This window comes from Ammospiza nelsoni, chromosome 22 (assembly GCF_027579445.1).
Source record: "Ammospiza nelsoni isolate bAmmNel1 chromosome 22, bAmmNel1.pri, whole genome shotgun sequence".
Classification (NCBI taxonomy): domain Eukaryota; kingdom Metazoa; phylum Chordata; class Aves; order Passeriformes; family Passerellidae; genus Ammospiza; species Ammospiza nelsoni.
The window spans coordinates 7,508,752-7,529,480 of record NC_080654.1 but is presented as its reverse complement, the minus strand read 5'-3'; the positions used below and the strand labels follow the sequence as shown (position 1 = coordinate 7,529,480).

The 20,729-nt window shown below is 53.3% G+C and overlaps 1 protein-coding gene across 2 annotated transcripts in view; it reads left to right on the top strand.

Moving 5' to 3' along the window:
- Positions 1–20,729, top strand: part of EPHA8 (EPH receptor A8) — a 54,595-nt gene that overhangs the window by 21,169 nt on the left and 12,697 nt on the right. For both annotated transcript variants that reach the window (XM_059487306.1, XM_059487305.1), the window contains exons 3-5: positions 1,677–2,340; positions 15,593–15,748; positions 17,968–18,303. In XM_059487306.1, the coding sequence (XP_059343289.1) occupies positions 1,677–2,340; positions 15,593–15,748; positions 17,968–18,303 (1,156 nt within the window). The remainder of the gene's footprint in view (positions 1–1,676; positions 2,341–15,592; positions 15,749–17,967; positions 18,304–20,729) is intronic.

Here is a 20,729-nt window from a genome sequence, read left to right as displayed (position 1 = left end):
CTGCTGGCAGCACCCAGCGAGGCTGGCGGGTGCAGGTCCCAGGGATCTGCATCCTTGTCAGCTCCCACATCACCAGGGTGAAGGCTGCAGCTCACCTTCTTGGAGCAGAGCATCCTTCTCTCGGGACTGCTGCTTTGTGTCTAATGAAACACTAGTCACCACTCGCATAAGAAAACACCATTTTTGCCCTGTCAGAGCAAGCCTAGAGGTTTAATTTAAAGTACTTAAAATCCTGCCTAAAAGATTTGTTTTCCTGCTCTGTGCAGCATGGCTGGGGATTTACCTGACTCCCCCAGCTCCCACAGACAGCTCGGTACACACAGCTGCCCAGGTGGGGCTGCTCCCTGCCAGCTTCCAAGCACAGCCAGGACCCCAGGAAGGTGCTGGAGGGGGATGCTGAGGCTGGGGGTAGAAAGGTGATGATCATTTGGAAGCAAAGGAGCAGGAGTGCCAGAGCCTTCCCCACTTTCTGCAGCATTGCACCTGAGGCTGTCCCTTACGGCTGGGCTTGGGCATGGGGGTGGGACTTCAAAGCCTGTTTCTAAGTTTGGGGAAAAGCCACATGGTTTGAAGTTCTCCTCTGCTCCTCTTTCTCCTCCCTTTCTCTCCTAAGAATTCAGGGGTCCCAGGCCCATCCATGGGGGTATGATTGGAGTACCTGGTTTGAGCAGAAATGTGAGCTAAAGAGGTGGTGAGAAGCCCCCAGTGCAGTGTGTCCTGGTGAGGCATGTGGTGAGAGTGGAGAGGGAGACGCCAGGCAAGACTGAGCCTCCAGAAGTGTCATGTAGCTCTCAACAGCTAAGTTCTACTTGTTCCTCGCCTCTGGAACTCATATCCAAAATGTCACTACTTCTTCTCACTTTCTATCACTTAAACCCATGTAGCATCCCTCCCTTGTGTGACGCCCATGTCCCTGTCCCTCTAAACTCATCCAGACCACCCTCCATTGCAATCCTGCTTGCTGCAACCTGCTTTTGCCAGTATCCCTTCCCCAGGTTTGCCCTGCAGCCACAAGTATATGGAATTTTCACCCTGGAGCTGTCAAGCCATGAACATTCTGGTTCCCAGAGCCAGCCCTGATCCAGCCTCTCAGCTGGGTTGGGCACTGTGGGCTCACACTGAGGAGCCACACTGGCACCACCTTGCAGGGTAGAAGAGACCTCTGAGCCCCCATGTGTCCACATTTCTTGCTGACAGTGCTGTGCTCAGTACAGGCTTCCCCTTCACCCTCTGGTATCCACCCAGAAACTCCTTCTCCAGATGGAAAGCACCCAGTTTAGTTTGTGCATGGGCAGTGCACGAGCCAGTGGAGATGCAGGTGAGCACAAGGCAGGTGGTTCCTGCTACTGCTGGGAATGACAGGCTGAGCACCAAGGAAAGGTGCTCGCAGACATGACCTGGAGGGTTTGAGCCCTCCCAAACACACATTGCCATCAGCTTCTGCCAGGACCTCAGCTAGTGTTCCTTCTTCAAGCAGGGCTGCACCTCCCACAGTGCTACACCTGGGTGTCACTGCCCAGGTTAGTGCAGCTAATGAGTACTCCTCATTTCCCTTTGCTCTGGCAGCAGCGACCTCCCATCCAGACACAGCAGCAGAGATGGCACACACCCCTGCATGCTCCCTGCTCCCCCAGGGGTTGGGAGGTCTGGAATGACCCGTTTGCTCTGTCCTGCAGTGGGATTCAATCAATGAAATGGATGAGTTTTTCAGCCCCATCCACACCTACCAGGTGTGTAACGTCATGACCCCCAACCAGAACAACTGGCTCCGGACCAACTGGGTGCAGCGGGACGGGGCGCGGCGCGTGTACGCAGAGATCAAATTCACGCTGAGGGACTGTAACAGCATGCCAGGCGTGCTGGGAACCTGCAAGGAGACCTTCAACCTCTACTACATGGAGTCCGACCGGGACCTGGGCACCAGCACCCGCGAGAGCCAGTTCCTCAAGATCGACACCATCGCTGCAGACGAGAGCTTCACCAACGTGGACCTGGGCGTGCGGCGCCTGAAGCTCAACACGGAGGTGCGGGGCGTGGGGCCGCTGAGCAAGAGGGGCTTCTACCTGGCCTTCCAGGACATCGGCGCCTGCATCGCCATCGTCTCGGTGCGCGTGTACTACAAGAAGTGCCCGGCCACCGTGAGGAACCTGGCGTCCTTCTCCGAGGCCGTGACCGGGGCAGACTCGTCCTCCCTGGTGGAAGTGCGGGGAGAGTGCGTGGGCCATTCCGAGGAGAGGGACACCCCCAAGATGTACTGCAGTGCCGAGGGAGAGTGGCTGGTGCCCATCGGGAAGTGTGTGTGCAGCGCTGGCTATGAGGAGCAGCGTGATTCCTGCATGGGTGAGTGCTTGCAAGGGAAAGGGTGCCTGCAAGGGGCTCTTGCCTCTTTGGGGAAGGGCTGAAGACAGAAGCCTGCTCACAGAAACTGGGACAGCCAGTCTCTATGGAGGCCCAGGGCTGTCCATGCCTTTGCTGGCTGGCTTCATGCTTCCAAATATGTGGCTGGTATGACTGACAAACTCCCTGGGAGTTCCTGTGGCTCTGACAGGTCCTGGTGCACAGGGCAGGGCTTTGGGATGGGGACTGGCTGGCAGCAGGACAGGGGCTGCTCTGGTTCCATCTTTCTGTACCATGGATCACTGGCCCAGAGATCCCAGCTCAATGCCCCCAGCAGCTCTGACTGGTGCTGAGATCTCTGGTGTGCTCCAGCAAGGCACTACTTGGCCTCTCCAAAACACCCACTGCTGGAATGGGTTTAAAAGCGAGAAAAGCAAAAAGGAAAACACTGATCTTTCATGGAGCAAGGTCGTTGCCTCCATCTCTCACCCCCCAGGGCTGCTGCAGAGCCCCTCATGCAGGGTGTGGGGAGCCTTCCCAGGGGCCCTCAGTGCCACTGGGCAGCTTTGAGCTGCCAACTGAACAAACTGTGATAAGGAACTGGGGTGACCAGCAGCAGCACAGGGATGTGTGCATACAGAGCACAGGCTCCCCAGGAGAGCCCTCCACACAGATTTGTTTGCTCTCTGTTTCTTCATGGGATGTGTGGAGGGGGAGCAGCACAAATATGAGTGCGGGGCCTTTGTTTGAATTTCGTGGTAACGTCAAGTTAGGGAGGCTTGGCTCAAGGTCAGGACGTCCAACACCAGACTGGAATGGATCCAGGGGCTGCTGGGACCCACGCTGGCTCCTGCAGGTCTCCAGTTACAGAGTGGGAAGGATGGGCAGAATAAATGCTTTTATTTGAAACTCCTTCTGTCTGTGACAGTCGATTTGAAAGTTGTCCTGGGATAGATCTAATAACTCAGGAAAGGTCTTCCATCATGCTAAAGAGTGGGTGCAAGATGTATGTGGGGCCGTGTAGTGAGAGTCCTATGTATTGGATAAGTGGGTCCTAGCTATTCTAAATGAGTTACAGCTGCGAAGTCCTTAGTTGGGCAGCAGCTGTGGCTCATTTAGAATAGCTATAGGACCCACTTATCCAATACATAGGACTCTCACTACAGGGCCAGGCGTGTGCTGCTGCAGGATGGGACACTGGCGTGGGCCTCCTGGTTGGCTGTGCCAGCCCCACTCCTACAAGGAGCTGCACGTTGGCTCAGACAGACAAACCAGCCCTTCCTACTGCTCCGTTCCAGCAGGGCTGTGCTGCACACTCTGCCCCAGGACATCCCCGCCCCAAAGGCAGGAGGCTGAGCAAGGCTGTGGCATTGGTGCTGGGCTCTGCCTGCCTCATTTTCATGTGATTCCTTGGATAGGTTTGCTCTCTCCTGCAGAGCCCCTTCTCTGCCCTCCTGCCTGTTTCTGGTGGGATTGCTCCTACCACAGGCATGGCACAGGAGGAAGTGTGGTCCAGCAGGTGACCCCAGGTGGCCCCACAGACGGACTCAGACCCAGCAATGCTCTCTGGTAAAACTCTCCAAGCCTTGTGGCATCAGAAACAGGACAGAAATGTCACTGGGCTTTCTCTGACATGGGTGTTGTCTCACTGTCCTGCCTTCCCTGTACCATTTTTCTGGCTCCAGCACAGTTTGATGACCCAACATCAAGTGAACAGGGGCTCCTTTGCTGCATCTCCTTTGCTGGGGCAGCAGGACGTGTATTTACACATGAAGGCAAACAGATGCAAATCTCTGATCTTGTGCCTGATTGGGGCAGAGTTCATTTTTCAGGCTGAAAAGTGCCTTTTGGGGATGATTTATAAGCCCAGCAGATCTGTTGGAGTTGGAAATTAGCCGTTTTAATTGTCAGGCGGATAAAAGCAGGATTCCAGTGGCTGTCGCCCCAGCAATTTTTCATTCTCGGTCACAGGGATGAGATGGTATAAATCACTCCTTGTGGCCCTAATAATCTTTCTATAAATATCAGGGAAATTCATTTTTTGCTTGGGGAGAGGAGGTGTGGAGGGGGAGAAATTAGAGAAGATACTTTGCCTCTATGGCAGTGTTTAAAATATGATTCCAAATTAATTTCCTTCTGCCTTTCACAGCCAGACGCTTTATTTGTCAAAGCTAAAGATATTTGAACAGTGGAGGTTTCTTCCCCTCCTCTTTAACATTCATTTTCCTAAGGGCCTGCCAGAGTGATGGAAGACAGCTCAGGAAACCAGACCACAGCCAGGGCTGTTCCCAGCCCTTCAGAGGAGAAGTAAGGCAGTGCCACAGACCTGGGAGGGAAGGGGTGAGGTGGGACATGGTGAATGATGTATAGGAACATTGGGAACTTCTTTGCCTTTCACCCCCATTACAGAGTTGTAGAATCCCAGACTGGTTTGGGTTGAACGGAATCTTAAAGCTTATCCTGTTCCACCATCTGCCATGGGCAGGGACATCTTCCACTTGACCAGGTTGCTCCAAGCCCTGTCCAGCCTGGCCTTGCAGGGATGGGGCTTGGCTGTCATCTATCATGTTGGATCCTTCTGCCCTTTTTTGGGGCAGGGGGATGGTGGCTGGGGTCTCTTGTTCCTGCACTCATCCCAGCAGAATCTACATTTTGCCTTGCTCTGATGTCCTGCTGTTTGCAATAAGGATGTGAGGGGCAGTTTCCATGGGATTGAGGGGTCAGATCTCAGCCCAGGGGCACTGGGATTGTCTGAGGATGCCAGCTGGCTTGGCATTGAATCACAGCCCCCACACACCAGATATTTGTCCCCAGATCTGTGCCTAATGCCTCTGCCAGATTCCTCTCCAGAGAACCCCCTTCCCCAGCTGGGACTGGGCACATGTGCTACAGCACCTTGCTGGACAGAAATGGGATTTGAGCTGGAATTCCTACATCTGTTGATGACATCCTGGGGTCTGCCAGCTCCTAACATTCCCAACATTTAGCCCCACAGTATCTTGTGCCACAGCCACCCCAAGGATAAAACTCCTCCTGGCACAGCACAGCCCGCTTGTTTTTCCCTCTGTTTTCAAGGTTCTGAAGGACTTTTCTTCCCTCGCCCCCTAACCCACAGCCTCGGACTGCTCTTTCCTCCTTGAAATGCAACAGTCCACACACAACACATTAACATCTCTTACACACAGCAAATAGCAACTGCTCTGCCTAAACAGCAGAATAAGCAAGAGCAGGAGGGAAAGGGATCTGTCCCAGCAATTTATCAGATAAGGAGACAATCAGCATAATTCGCCTTATTGATATGCAACTGCTGTGCAGGACACATAGACACCCATTTCAATAAGGTCAGTGCAATTGGAGGGATGGGAAAGGGGAGCCTGTTTGTGCTTCTGTGGCCCGGGAAGGGCACATAATCCACCTCCCCAAAGGCTGAGAGCTGGGCCATTGGTACCCTGTCCTGTGTGTGGATGGATGGATGGATGAATGGATGGATGGATGGATGGATGGATGGATGGATGGATGGATGGATGGATATGGAGGGTCAGGCAGGTGAGGGCAGTGGCTCTTCAGCCACAGCCCTCTATCAGCCTTGGTCAGCCCCTCTTGGGAAGGGCTGTCAGGCTTCTGAGCCACCAAGACCTTGGGTTTTGGTGTTGGTCCTTGGTGGATAGACCTTGGTCCTTGGACCATGTAAATCCATGGTCCTTGCATCACAGTCCCCCTTTTGAGTCAAGTCCCAGTTATTTCTTGGGCTGTATCTCTCGCCAGCTATCAGTCAGCACAACTTCAAGTTGGGCTAAAATCTGTTGAGCTGCTCACAGGTTGTACATGCAGAGGGAGTTTGTTTGCAGCAGCAGCAGCAGCAGTGCCATGGCCACAGATCATGGTGCTGCTCTCTGGGAGCTGACACAAACCCATCCAGCATCCAGTCATGGGGGACCCCCAGGAGCACAGAATCTCCCAGGAAGGGTTTTTGTTAATAATCAAGTGGAACAGAGGGCAGGCCCCCTTTCCTGTTGTCAGAGTGGGTGGATGAGCCTTTGGCAGAAATGCCACTCCCAAAGATCTTCTTTGTTGAATATCCCTGGCTTTCAGGAGCTGTTCAGACATTTCTGCCTGAAGTTTGGAAACAGACATCTTATCCTCTGGGTGTTCTGGTTTCTCTGGCTGCTTTCCCTCCGTTCTTGGGACCTTCCGTTTGGAAAATGGTGATGAGGGAGCAGGAACTGAGCAATTCCTAATTCCTGCTCCAGCAGCCTGTTTGTACACGAGGATGGGTGTTTGCAGCCTGAGTGAGAACAGCCACCAAACACAGGTCTGATGTGTGTGGCTGAACGAGGATCTGGCCCTGGGTTAGATTGTACCCAGCTCTGCTTCAGCAAGAAAATGGCCTTTTTCCTCTGGGCAAAGGAGAGGGACACTGCCACTGCTGGGACCCTTCCCCTCCAGCCCCCAAAATGAAGGAGAGGTGGGAACAGACGAAGGACTGCTGAGCTCTCTCGTGCCTCCTGTGGTACACAGCTGGTGGAAATGGATCTGGAGAGTCTGGTTAGCAATCTGGAAGCCAGTTAATTTTTTCCAGTTGGTGGGATTCATGCTGATGAACCAATCAGCAGATTTAATGTACCTTAAAACTTCCTTGTGGGCAACTTTAATCGAGCAATTAAAGCACCACGGCATTGCTAATTAAGAGGAGAAAATACCCAGCTTGGTAATTATGTGCTTGTGAATACAGTTTTGTATCCATGGACATTTATGAAGGAAGTCCCACAGCTGGTGGGGCAAGGGGGGTGCAGAGCTGTGTGAAAGGAGGGGAAACCCTTTCCAGCTGCACCCCAAAGCCTGGGACAGGGGCAGGGAAAGCCCTGGAAACGCCTGAGGAGAAACGTGCCAGGAGAAGGCGCTGGATGGGGATTGGAGCAGCCTGGTCTACTGGAAGGTGTCCCAGCCATAGGTGGAATGAGATGGGCTTTAAGGTCCCTTCCAATCCAAACCATTTGGTGATTCCATGATTCTATGAGAATATCCCGTTATGGCAGCTCCAAGCAAACATCTTGGATGATGTTTCAGTTTTCTTGGTGTGGATTTCAAGAGGAATTTCTGTGCAAGTCCCAGCACACACATGGCAGGCCCAAGCCACAGCCTCACCTGCCTGCAGCATCCTCTGCCTGCTGTACCTGGTACCCAGAGCTGGTGGCACCAATGCCCCAGGTGTCCCACACAGAGGGGCTCTGCCATGAGTGTACCAAGACAAAGCTTCCAAGGCCAGGAGCAGAAACAGTTCCAAAGTGGTGCTATGGGAGTTATGCAAAAGTCCTTTCTGTGATGCCAGACAACAGAATAAAAAAAAGTTGGTGACTCACAAGATTTTCATTGTGATTTGCAAGGCCATCAGCTGCTCTGTAAAATACAGGGAATACTTACTGGTGAGATCATGTCACCTCCTGGTTATCCCAAAGCGAAGGAAGGAAGGAAGGAAGGAAGGAAGGAAGGAAGGAAGGAAGGAAGGAAGGAAGGAAGGAAGGAAGGAAGGAAGGAAGGAAGGAAGGAAGGAAGGAAGGAAGGAAGGAAGGAAGGAAGGAAGGAAGGAAGGAAGGAAGGAAGGAAGGAAGGAAGGAAGGAAGGAAGGAAGGAAGGAAGGAAGGAAGGAAGGAAGGAAGGAAGGAAGGAAGGAAGGAAGGAAGGAAGGAAGGAAGGAAGGAAGGAAGGAAGGAAGGAAGGAAGGAAGGAAGGAAGGAAGGAAGGAAGGAAGGAAGGAAGGAAGGAAGGAAGGAAGGAAGGAAGGAAGGAAGGAAGGAAGGAAGGAAGGAAGGAAGGAAGGAAGGAAGGAAGGAAGGAAGGAAGGAAGGAAGGAAGGAAGGAAGGAAGGAAGGAAGGAAGGAAGGAAGGAAGGAAGGAAGGAAGGAAGGAAGGAAGGAAGGAAGGAAGGAAGGAAGGAAGGAAGGAAGGAAGGAAGGAAGGAAGGAAGGAAGGAAGGAAGGAAGGAAGGAAGGAAGGAAGGAAGGAAGGAAGGAAGGAAGGAAGGAAGGAAGGAAGGAAGGAAGGAAGGAAGGAAGGAAGGAAGGAAGGAAGGAAGGAAGGAAGGAAGGAAGGAAGGAAGGAAGGAAGGAAGGAAGGAAGGAAGGAAGGAAGGAAGGAAGGAAGGAAGGAAGGAAGGAAGGAAGGAAGGAAGGAAGGAAGGAAGGAAGGAAGGAAGGAAGGAAGGAAGGAAGGAAGGAAGGAAGGAAGGAAGGAAGGAAGGAAGGAAGGAAGGAAGGAAGGAAGGAAGGAAGGAAGGAAGGAAGGAAGGAAGGAAGGAAGGAAGGAAGGAAGGAAGGAAGGAAGGAAGGAAGGAAGGAAGGAAGGAAGGAAGGAAGGAAGGAGCCAGTTTGTCAGTTTGTCTTCCAAGACACATAAGCTGTTACTATCTAGGAGCACAGAATCATAGAAAGGTTTCGGGGCTGGAAGGGACCTTAAAACTCATCTCCTTCCAAGCCCAACCCTGTCCAACCTGGCCTTGGGCACTGCCAGGTATCCAGGGGCAGCCACAGCTGCTCTGGGAAATCTGTGCCAGGGCCTGCCCACCCTCACAGGGAACAATTTCTCCCAATATGCCATCTAAACCTGCTCTCTTTCTTTTTTCATTAGGAAAGACTTCTTCCTGTAGAGGCCTATCCAGCCTCGGGGGGACCCTTGGGTTCACACTTGTCTCATACCAGGAGCTCCAGCTCACTGTCACAGACCTGGCTTCAGGCAGGGAGCCCAGGGGTGCTGGGCTGTGTGTGTGGCTAATTCAGCCCAGTGAGATCTCTGGAGAAGGCAGGAGGCAGGACAGAGTGATCCCAGGATCCCCAGCATCACTCCCACCTCTAAAATGCGGTGGCTAATTGCATTTGCTTGGAAAACAAAACAAAGCAGAACCCCAACATCCCTTTACTTATTTCTCTGCTAAGGAACAAACAAAAAGGATGGAGCTGCCTGCAGAGCACCACTGTATTTCACCAACACAACAATATAGGGTTTGTCCTTGGCTGAATATTTTGTGTGCCACTTTTCCTCTGAGTTTTCTGTGTTTCGGTGCTGACAGAAATGAAGGGTGAGAATGATAGTGAGCTGGAGTTCAGGGTAGTGATGGGGATTAATCAAATTTTATTTGTGCTTAGCAGGTCTCTGTGTCCCTCTGAGAAGTGGTGAGGAGCAGCTGGGCTATGATGGATGAGGATGTTCACCAGTTTGGGAATGTGGATTTTCAGGGGATTTTTATTTTGAACTCTTCCATAAAACTTGGCTGCCTTTGGGTGATGAACACAGGCTGTTCCTCTGGATTTCCAGTGTGCAGGTGCCTGGGAAGCTGTTGTTGGGGAGTTAGGACACAGAACACAAGAAAGACCTGGAATTTTGCACCAGTCCTTGCACTGGGGATAGTGTAACACACTGAGGGGCAGGAATCTCAAATTCCCCACCAGCACGTTCAGAGGCTTGGTGAGACTGCCTTGCATGGAGAAGATTCTCCTCATCCCACAGAGCAGGAGGGCCCTGCCAGAAACTTGTTCTGCCCTTGGCAGGAGCTCCAGATGCCACTTATGTCACTGTTTGTGTCAGGGCTTCTTCCCCTTCTGAAAACTGCTGCTGCTGCTGCCACTTCTGCAGGAAGGAGAAAGATCCCGAGGCTGGTGGAGCCCAGCAGAGGAGTGAGGGCTGTGCTGGCCCTGCAGGTCTGGGCACCCTCATCTCACAGCTCAGCCCCTCTACACATCCACAGCCATAGGGATGCCATGCCGTGCCCCCCAAACTGCCCTGCAGCTCCTGCCAGGGATGGGATGGAGCTCTTGGTGTCCTCTGTGTCCTTTCCTCTTCCTTGCCTTGCCATGGACACAGAGTTACCTCCAGCACTGTCGCCTGCAGGTGTGACACCCCTTCCCCTAAACTGTGCTTTCTGCGTTTGCTTCTGGCCTGGTGAAATCTGTGGGATTTTTCAGAAGCTTGGGATACTTCTGCCTAAAACTCTTTGACAAGACTGAGTTTGGGAAACAGCTTTCTTCTAATTCTGGCACTAGGCTGCCTGTTTCCATGCCATGCTACTCCAGCAAGCTGTAGCCTTTCCCTGGATAAGCTTTATAAAAAAGCCTTTGCTCTGAGCATGTCAGGGTGTCTCACCTACACAAATCTTCACAGCCTCACCTCCACTCCCACAGGAGATGTCTGCACCAGGCAGCAGAGCAGCACTCAGAGCAAACTGGGACTTGGGTGTTTCCTGCTTTTATTTTGCATTTTTTTTAAGGTGTGGGAAAGAGAAGAGTGTAAGGTGTGTGCCCAACAGTACTAAAACCAGGCTGAATGGGCGTGTGAGCAGTCTGTCTAGCAGAAGGTGGAAGGGGAGCTGGATGATCTTTGAGGTCCCTTCCAAACCAAACCTCTCTGGGATTCTGGAATTCTGTGCTAGAGGTGTGGTTCTGAGTGATTCTGTGACTCTGAGACCTGCTGATTTTTCTATGGCAGCATCATGTAGATTTCCAGTTTGGGATGCAACCAGTCTCTACAACTGCAGCTCCAGTTTTCCCAGCACTACAAGTGCAATTACTCCACTTGGAAGACCAGGACCCTCCTAAATACAGCTTGTTCTGGTGGCAGTGAAATCCGGGTATCACCAAGACGGATGCAGGGTGTCCTTTGCTGTGTGTACCATTTGCTGGGAGCCACAAGCACAGGGTCCTTCTGGCTTTGCAAAGCTTTCATGGGTAAAAAATTCCTCCTGTTTCCCCCTCTGAAAGACTCAGGGGTACAGTGGGGTGTGAAATGGGTTAATTGTGGGAAGAAGGGCCAAGAAGTGGGGAAGTGATGTGAGGTGGAGTCTGGGGCAGCAGGAGACAAGTTCAGGGGTGTGTGGTGGTGAGATGGGTTGTGTTGGGGATGGGAAGATCTGTGAGCAGTGCAAAGGGGCTCCAGGGAGGGAGTGGGGCTGTGGACAGGCCAGTGTGGTGCTCAGGGCTGAGGCAGAGTGGAGACAAGCAGCACAAGGAGGGTCTGTGAGCACCAGCAGGCCCTGGGGCCAGGCATGACCTCTGCTCCAGGAGATCACTGAGAGCTCCAGCCCAGCCAGGTCCCCAAACTCCCTGCAGGCTACAGAGCCTGGGCTGACCTGGATTGCAGGGAAACAGGAGCACAGCCCTGCTAAAACAGAAGATTTTGGGCAGTGAGGCAAATGTGTCATTTTAAGACATGACTGAGAATAACTGGCTTCTGTTTCAGTGTCTGTGTCATATGGGAGCTGAGATTTGAGGCATCATGCTGAAACTGGATTGAAAGGAGGCTGGGATTTTCTGCGCTGGCTTGTGCAGCCTGGGGGGCTCTGGGACTGGTGCCTGTCTCTGGCTGTCACAGTGGCTGTGACACCTTTATTTCCATCTCTATCTCTTCTCAGCATGGCCAAAGGGAGACACATGGCTGCTCTTCTGCTGCTTGCAGATGCCCAGATCTGTTGAAGGGTCAGGAAGGGTGGCACCAGTGTCACAGGGCTGCCCCATGTCACCCTCAGCCATGCCCTCACCCTGCCCAGAGCTCCTGGGCAGAGGACAGAGCCAGGAGAGGCGGACATGAGGGCAGTGCTGGCATTTGCAGCCCTTGGTGGTCCCACCAGGGCCACCTGCAGAGCTCTGCTTCCAGGCAGCACTTGAGAGGGAGAGGAGCAGCTCATTCCCTGCTAGCGGATCCCTGACAGCTCCATCCATCATCTCCTGAGCTCTGCCAGCTCATTAGCAGATGTTGTCCTGTCCCCAGAGGATGGAGGGGGAGTGAAACAAATGGACCGAACTCCAGATGGCTGGCAGGGCCCTCCGCGTTCCCTGTTCCTGAGACAAACCTGCTGCTGCAGGGTCCTCTGGGCAGGTGACACGTGCCAGTGGGGCTGGTGGGCTGGGCAGACAGGCAAGGTGGGCAGGGCAGGGCAGGGAATCAATGCAAGCCCCACGGGATAGACCCAGACGGGTCTGCAGTGATTACGGGGGACTCACCTGTGCAGTACAGGGCTAGAGATGTGCTCTGCCCACGTTCAGCACTGGGTTTGTCGGCTCTGCTGGTGACACCAGGATCACCCAGGGGTCTGGGCTGCAGGGAGAATGCAGGTGTACAAGTCCTGGGCTGAGTGGCAGGTGAAGGGCTGCTCCTGTCCCACCGTGCATGTGAGACCAAACTGCAGGGACAGGCAGCTGGGGCTGGCACTGGGACATGGCAGCACTTCTGGTGGCTCACAAAGAGGCAGGACCTGAGAGCCTCAGATTCAGAGCAAGGGTGTCAACTACATAAAATAATAGGAATAAAAGATACCCTCACCTTCCCCAGGGCTCCAGGGAGGGCACTTCTGGCAGGTGGCCATAGTTGACTGCCGTGAAAACAACAGAACAACCACTCTGCACCTCTCTGCTGGATGGCTGCAGACTTGGGAGGCTCCTGTGTGTGCCACAACCACGGCTGTGGAGCCCAGTGTGTTTCAGACCTGGTGCATTTGATTGAATTTTTCCTACTGGTCACTGCTCTGCTGTTTGCTCTTCCCAGAGCTAACCTGGGACGTCCTGGCCTTCCACAAGTCACTGGCATGGCATGAGAGAGCTCAGTCCAGAGCAGGACATGCCTGGCATCCTGTACTGAAGGTGTCTCATACTGTGTGCAGGCTGGAGCTGGTGCCCTCTCCCATGAAGGCTTTTCACATGTCCTGCTCCCCTCAGAAGTGGGCACTGACCCCCTGAGCAGTGCCTGTCCCAGCACCAGGTGCTCCCCAGCCCTCCCTGTGTGCTCACGCTGTCCATGTGCTGGGAACTGGCTCCTGACGGCTCTGCCCTGGTGCACAAATTCACCTGTAATTTGTCATTTAGTATAATTTTCCCCTTGAGTGCATCTAAAATAATTGTGACTCATTGCTACAGGTAATTAATGGGTTTTTTTACAGCATTAAATGCTAAGTGATTACAATTGCTCTGTGCAAATCTGCTGTGCTTCGTGTTCCCATCCTTCCTGCTGCCTGTCTTTTCCTACCTGAGGTAGCACTGATTTCTCTGCCCTGAATTAAATAGAGGTGGAGGGAAGCACTCCAGTGCCTCTGGAGCCACAAGTGGCTGCTTGCTGCATGGGTGGAGGTGCTGGTTTGCAGGTCTAAGGGACATTCACAAGTTAAAGGCAGCAGTTCCTGTCCTGCACCTGCCCAGCACCAGCTGGGGCTGTCCCATTGCTCAGCTCCCATCTGTGCTCATGCAGTGTTTTCATCCTTTCCCATGCAGGAAAACTGGGAAATTTTCTTTCTTATGATTTATTTTGGGAGTTTGGTTGGGGCTTGTCCCCACATGAGAACAGGATGTATCCATGCTCACATAATGCAGACTGGAGGTGCTGCATCAGGGGGCACTTGGCAAGGGCAGAGTCCCTGAATCTCTTGGCATCCTCAGGACCAGTCAGCACCAGAGCCTGCCAAATGTCTCGGGCTGTCCTTGGGAGGACATGAAATCCCCTGAAAATCTGCATCCCCCGTGTTCTCTCCTCTCCTGTTGCCCTTGAGGGGGTGAAAGGTGCCAGAAGAGCTGGGGAACAAAACCAGCCCTAAGCTGCTGCAATTTCACATCTGCCTTCCCTTGCATCCCCAGTTTTGGGCATTTCTGCTCCTTGCCGTGATGGCCTTTGGGGAGTGCAGAAGCAGAAATTTAGGAACAAAGTCTGGAACTGCTGGCCTTTGCTGTACCAAGGTGTGACACCAGCCTGTGCCACCACCTCTGGCACATGCAGCACGTGTCCGTCCTGCCAGTGGCATCACTCCTGAGCATTTGGTGTAAAAGTGCCACAGAAACTGGAGACAGAGCCCAGAGAGGGACCAGCAAGTGCTCCCCACACCAGGGATACATGACTGGAGCACTGCCTTCAGCTGCCATTGCTAGAGTGGCTCGGTTATAAAAAGGCCCTTGTGTCACTGTACAGTGTGTGAGAGGTGGAATGTGCTGGTAGCATCAGTCCAGGGAGATCTGCGGCAAGGAAAGGAGTGCTATTAATAAGAAAACAAATCAGCACCTTGAAACAGAACAAACAGCATGGAGGGACACAGCCCACTGAGGATGCTGGATCACAAAAAAAAACCCTTTTGCATGCCTGAAAGCAAAGATTGAGGCTTGTATGCAAATCTGGCCACTGGAGGTAAAGATGAGAAAATGAAGGTATTACTACCTCAGTGGGAAAAAACAGAGATGAGTCAGAGTCAGGAATAATCCTTGAATCACTAGAACTGGTCCTAAAAGTGCCTCATGAGTACAGGGACCCAGACAGAGCCTGCTTTCCCTTATTTGCAATCTGAGTCTGCAGGAGAGGGAAGATCCTTCCACCCCCAGACAGATACCTGACATGCCACATGTCACTCTTGAAGAAATCGATTTTTAACGAGAGACAAGCTGTTTGTTTGTGTGACAGATGATCTACCTGAGGGGCTGCTGGGAGAAGGGGTAGGATGAAGCAGAGCAATGGGTGTGGGATGAGCTCCTGCGTCAGGAGGAGGCAGAGGAACTGCAGGCAGGTTGTATTGTCAGAAAAAAACTTTTTTCCAAGGCTGTCTCATTGGGCCTGAGTGTCCCTCTGCCTCCAGAGGGAGGGCAGCAGGCGTGCAGTGCCTTTTTGCTGTGCTATGCAACAAGAGAGGCTCTTTCCCCATCCTTTTGTGTAAGGAAACTCATTGCTCTGTGTGGCAGCTCCCCAGGGTCTTGCAGAGGGACATGTACCATGTCCCAGTTGTGGAGATTTAATTTCTGAAACTTCCCACATAGATGCTTTTGGGAACCTGGGCATAGCCAGTGTTTGTGGCAACCCCTGTGAAGTGTGGACTGTGTTGTAAGTTTGCCCCATAAATGGTATTTTGGAGTAGTTGCCAATAGATTTCCAGTGCTTCCATGGTTTGATCCTTGCAATGGTCTCTGTCTTGAGGGCAGACAGTGTGGACAGCAGGCACAGGGGCAACGATACCTGGAGCTTTGCAGGCAGCTCCTGAACAGCAGAGGCATCCAAGTTTGCTTGTGAAGCAGTGGGGAACGGGTGTTGGGATGGCAGTAAGTGCAGCTGGGGGAACAGAAGTTTCCACAGAGCCCAGTTTCCAGACGAGCAGCTGGAGGGGACTCGCCCAGGTGCAGGGGAGAAAGGCTGGTTTGCTGTGCACTGCATGAGAGCAGAGCTGAGCTTTGTGCTGCTGGGATCCGCTGAGCCGTGGGATGCTCCTCATCCAGGCACATCCCTGAGACCTGTGCCCCTCTCCCTGCAGCCTGCCAGCTGGGATTTTACAAATCAGCCCCTGGGGACCAGCTGTGCGCCAAATGTCCCCTGCACAGCCACTCGGAGAGCCGGGCAGCTCGTGTGTGCCACTGTGACAGCAGCTTCTACCGCGCCGTGCAGGACCCGCCCTCGGCCGCCTGCACACGTGAGTACCCCTGAGTATTGCCTGAGTACCCCCTTCGTATCCCCTGAGTACCTCCCGAGTACCCCTTGAGTATCCCCTGAGTACCCCTTGAGTATCCCCTGAGTATCTCCTCAGTATCGCCTGAGTATCCCCTGAGTATCCCCGGAGTATCCCCTGAGTACCCCCTGAGTATCACCTGAGTATCTCCTGAGTACCCCCTGAGTATTGCCCGAGTATCTCCTGAGTACCCCCTGAGTATCACCTGAGTATCCCCTGAGTATCCCCCGAGTACCCCCCGAGTATCACCTGAGTATTCCCTGAGTACCCCCTGAACACCCTGAGTATCCCCCGAGTACCCCCTGAGTATCCCCTGAACACCCCTGGCTGTCCTGTGCTCACTGTGCTGCCCTGGGGCAGTGTCACATCCTCGGCTGGTGCTCCTGCCTGAGCCCCCTTGTACCTGCTGCCCCAGGTGCTCCACCAGCCCTACAACCCCGAGCATCTCTCTGGCATGTGAGCTGAGAGCCCTCCTTAGCTGCACTCCCTCGCTGCCTCTGTGCCAGCCCTATCCTGCTGCTCTCCAAACGCAGCTGACCAGGCTCAGAGAGTCACACAATCATTAAGGTTGGAAGAGCCTCTGTGTGTGTCAAGTCCATCCATCAGCCCAGCACCACCACCATGCTCACCCCTAAACCGTGCCCCCAAGGGCCACATCCACACATTTTTTTGAACACTTCCAGGGATGGTAACTCCACCTTTTCCCTGGACAGCGTGGTCCAATGCCTGACCATCCTTTCTAGAAGGCAATTTTCCTTTCTAGAAGGCAATACCCAATCTAACCCTCTTGTGGCACAGCCTGAGGCCATTTCCTCCTATCCTGTCACTTCTTACCTGGGAGAAGTGATTGACCCCAGCCCAGCTTTCCCTTCCCAGAAGTGCACGGGGTGGTCAGACACCCCTGGGAAGCCATGGGGTCCGTGCAAGTGTTGCTGTGCTCTCCTCCTCTGTGGGTGACACCAGGGTTTGTCATACGGTCTCAGCTCAGCTTTGCAATATGCTGCTTTGAGGGGCCCAGTGCTATTAAAAGGGGACAAGGACATCCCAGGGGGGTTCTCCTTTCTGCAGTTGGCCCAGGAGGACAGACAGGTGTGGCATTGCTAGCTGAGGCCAGGGTGAAGGAGGGATAAGCAGCACCTGACTTGTGTTTCCCTAAGGAATATCCACCCAAGTTTATTAATCTGCCAAGGAAATGCGAGTTCACCTTTCCCTTTAGGTGAGCATATCCAGCTCATCAACTGTGGCTCTCCCCAAAAAACTTCATGCCTCACCATTGCTTCCTGCTTCCCCCAGAGCTAACAGCAGCTCTTACTGTCTGGCATTTGGCATCCTGATCCTGACTGTTTTACCTCCAGGGCATTTCACCCTGTGCCCTGCCTGTGTCTTTGCTGTCTCGTGTCCAGCACATTCGCTGCTCTGGGCAGTTCTCTGTCCCTTGCAGCAGTGTTTGTGAGCTCAGGTCCTGCTGCCCAAGGCACATCTCCATTTGACGGGGTCTCTGGTGTCGAGATGACCCCGAGGTGTCAGAAAGTCTCTTTTTCCCAGCCCTGAGACCAAAGAAGAAGACAGGATTCCTTGGCTCTCGTTCTCAAGGTTGTTTAGTTTTCCTTATCTATAACATTCTTTTTCTGACCTGCTGAAGACTGTCTGGCAGGTCGGGTTGAGGCACACTGACTGCCCTCAGGCCGGTGTTATCTTTTTATCCAAAAAACTACATGTACTTTATTTACAATAATTTTCCAATACCTATCACCTATGTTAGACAGTCTGTCTCTACTCTAAACCAATCAAAAAGTGCCACCATCACAGCAGAAGATGGAGGCTAGGAAGAAGAAAGAAAAAGACAGAACACACCCAGATTCCTCCATCTTGCCTCTTGAACTCCCTTTCTAAAAACCCCAAAATTCTACTTTTCCACCCTGTGGTAAATTCACTATCATTCTACTCAAACTCTTGTGGCTTGTACATCTTCATACAAAGTTGGGAGTTTTTTCCATGTGCTAAAATACAAGGCACAGGTGTCTTTGACCCCGTGCCAAGGTCTCTGAGCCCCTGCCAGGGTCTGGAGTCCTCCAGGGCAGCCAGAGGAATGTCCTGGGTTCCGAAATCCATTGGTCCCACGCTCCACCGTTTCCAATGCTCCAGCAGCCCTCGCCCTGCCTGAATCCCCGCCTGTCTTGCAGGGCCGCCCTCTGCTCCGGTGAACCTGATCTCCAGCGTGAATGGCACCTCGGTGACGCTGGAGTGGGGCCCGCCGCTGGACAAGGGCGGCCGTGCGGACGTCGTGTACAACGTGCGGTGCCGGCGCTGCGCGGGCGCCGCGGGGCCGTGCGAGGCCTGCGGCAGCAGCATCCGCTTCGTGCCGCAGCAGATGCGCCTGGTGCAGGGAGCGCTCACCGTCACCAACCTGCTGGCACACACCAACTACTCCTTCTGGGTGGAGGCCGTCAACGGCGTCTCCGACCTCAGCCTGGAGTCCCGGAGAGCCGCGGTGGCCAACATCACGACAAACCAGGCAGGTAGGAGGAGCAGACCCACCCCCAGACCTGGCCTGCGCGGGTGATGCTGATGTTTCTCCAGCATTGCTCCAGGCAGTGTCTGCAAGAGCCAGAACCTGCTCCAGCAGGGAAGGGCTGGTTTGGTGATGGGCTTGGGACAGCCGAGAAATGGGACCCATGTCCTTTATGCTGCTGGAGGTGGGTTCAGGGAACTGGAATGGGCTGGGGATAAATTGCTGCCCAAGGTAACTCTTACCTTACTCTGCTTCTGCTTCATGGGATCCTTTTCCCTTCTCCATTCCCCCCACTTCAGCTTGCAGACACTGTTGGTGGCTCCATTTCTGCAAGAGACAGGGTACACAGAGAACACTTGTTTATTGACAGGAACACTAAGGGGAGTATGACTGTTTCAGGCTGATCCTCCAGCCTTTTGTCCCTTCCCAAAGGGCCATGCAGCAGTTCATACTTTGCTCTTATCTTACACCAATGCCATGCATGTCTCACCTTTGCAAATCCCTCACTGCAAAATGATCTTTCCTCAGGAAATTCCTCTGAGCAGTGCTGTAGCCCAGGTAGGACAGGACTTTGTTCCGTGGCATTTTTCCATGGAGCACACTGTGAGCAGAAAGATCAGGGCAGGGACTGACCCTCCTTGTCAGTCCTCCCAGTTTGAAATGAGCCCACAAGAACTTCCCGTGATGCTGAGCCCCTTCTGGTCTCATGGCAGGGGTACCAGTGGGAGAAACTTGGGAGCCTTGCTGGTTAGTTCATGGCTGGCATGAGAACAGGTCCCTTTGTCACTAATGCCAGCCTGTAGCACTTCTACAGCATGTGGAAATGGCTCAGTCCTGCTGGCTTGATCCCTCACAATCCCTCCAAGTGCTGATGAGCTGCCTCAGCCTGATGTCTCAGACGGATATGCTCTCAGGAAGTGCTGAGTATTCCTGTTTTGACCATTCAGCTACAAAATGGATTCTGAGCAGGTGCTGTGAAAGCAGCGGGGTTGGGAATTTAGTAGTTCAGCTTCTGTGCTCCAGCTGCTGCATGTGACAGAGCCCCCTGCCCTCCAGGTGGCTGAGGGACCCCAACACTGCATGAGGGAACCTCCTGGCTGCTGTTACCCTTGCCCCCAGCCCCAATGGCTGAGGCAGTGCAGCACAGATTCCCTGGGCTGTTTGGAGGAAAGGCATTGCCCATGCTCCTGCAGTTTAACTGATTCGCACCACTCCACCCTGTCCCATCTCCCCATCTGGTGCAGGGTGCTCTGTACCAGCAGCATTTTCTGCTTCTCAGAGGAGCCATCCCCAATGAGCTAAAATTGCTGCTGCAGTCCCTGTGGCCTCTTTTGGTCTCTGTGCTGCTCTGGTGACACCCCTGCACTGCAGCCATGGCCACTGCAGCTCTGTCTTCCCCAGAGCTGCCACATCCCATTTTTCACCTGACAATGAAGCTCACAAGTGGGGCCCGAAACCTTCCCATGAGTCAGACCCTATGGCTGCACCCGGCCATCACAGCACCCACCACACTCTGGGGAACTCCCAGTGGTTATTTTCCCAGTAGGAAAAGAGGCTGGTAAGTTGGTTCCTTCAACTGTGACAGCTACAGTTCAGGCATGCCTACAGGTACAAGAACAGAGTCACAGGCTCCCAGCTCAGGACTGGGAAGATGACAAATATCTCAGGGCAGCAGAGCACCCCCAGGCACTTTTAGACTGCTGCTCAGACCCTGACCACACTTAGCATTTTCCCTTTCCCTCTTCCTCTGCCCTTCTCTCTTTACCACAGGTAGAACAAGAGGGGACTGTGCAGTAGGGATCTCCTGTTGTGAGCCGCTGGCCCGTTGCCAGTGGTGCGAGAGGCAGCGGTGCCCGACCTTCCAGAAAGGTCTCCAGTAATGGAGCTGCTCGCTCGGTGGCACAGGCACACACACACAGAGTCACTCCAGCACACACACACACCGTCACAGGCACAGTCACACACACACAACCATTGCAGCACACACACACACAGTCACAGGCACATGCACACACAGTCCCTCCAGCACACACACACAATCACTTCAGCACACAAACACCATCACTGCAGCACACACACAGTCACTCCAGCACACACACACACATACAATCATTGCAGCACACACACAGTCCCTCCAGCACACACACACAGTCACAGGCACATACACACACTGAGTCCCTCCAGCGCACACACACACACAATCACTCCAGCACACAAACACCATCACTGCAGCACACACACAGTCACTCCAGCACACACACACACACACACAATCATTGCAGCACACACACAGTCACTGCAGCACACACACACCATCACAGGCACAGTCACACAAGCATTGCAGCACACACACACAGTCACACACACACACTGAGTCACTCCAGCACACACACACACACTGTCACATGCACAGTCACACAAACAGTCACTGCA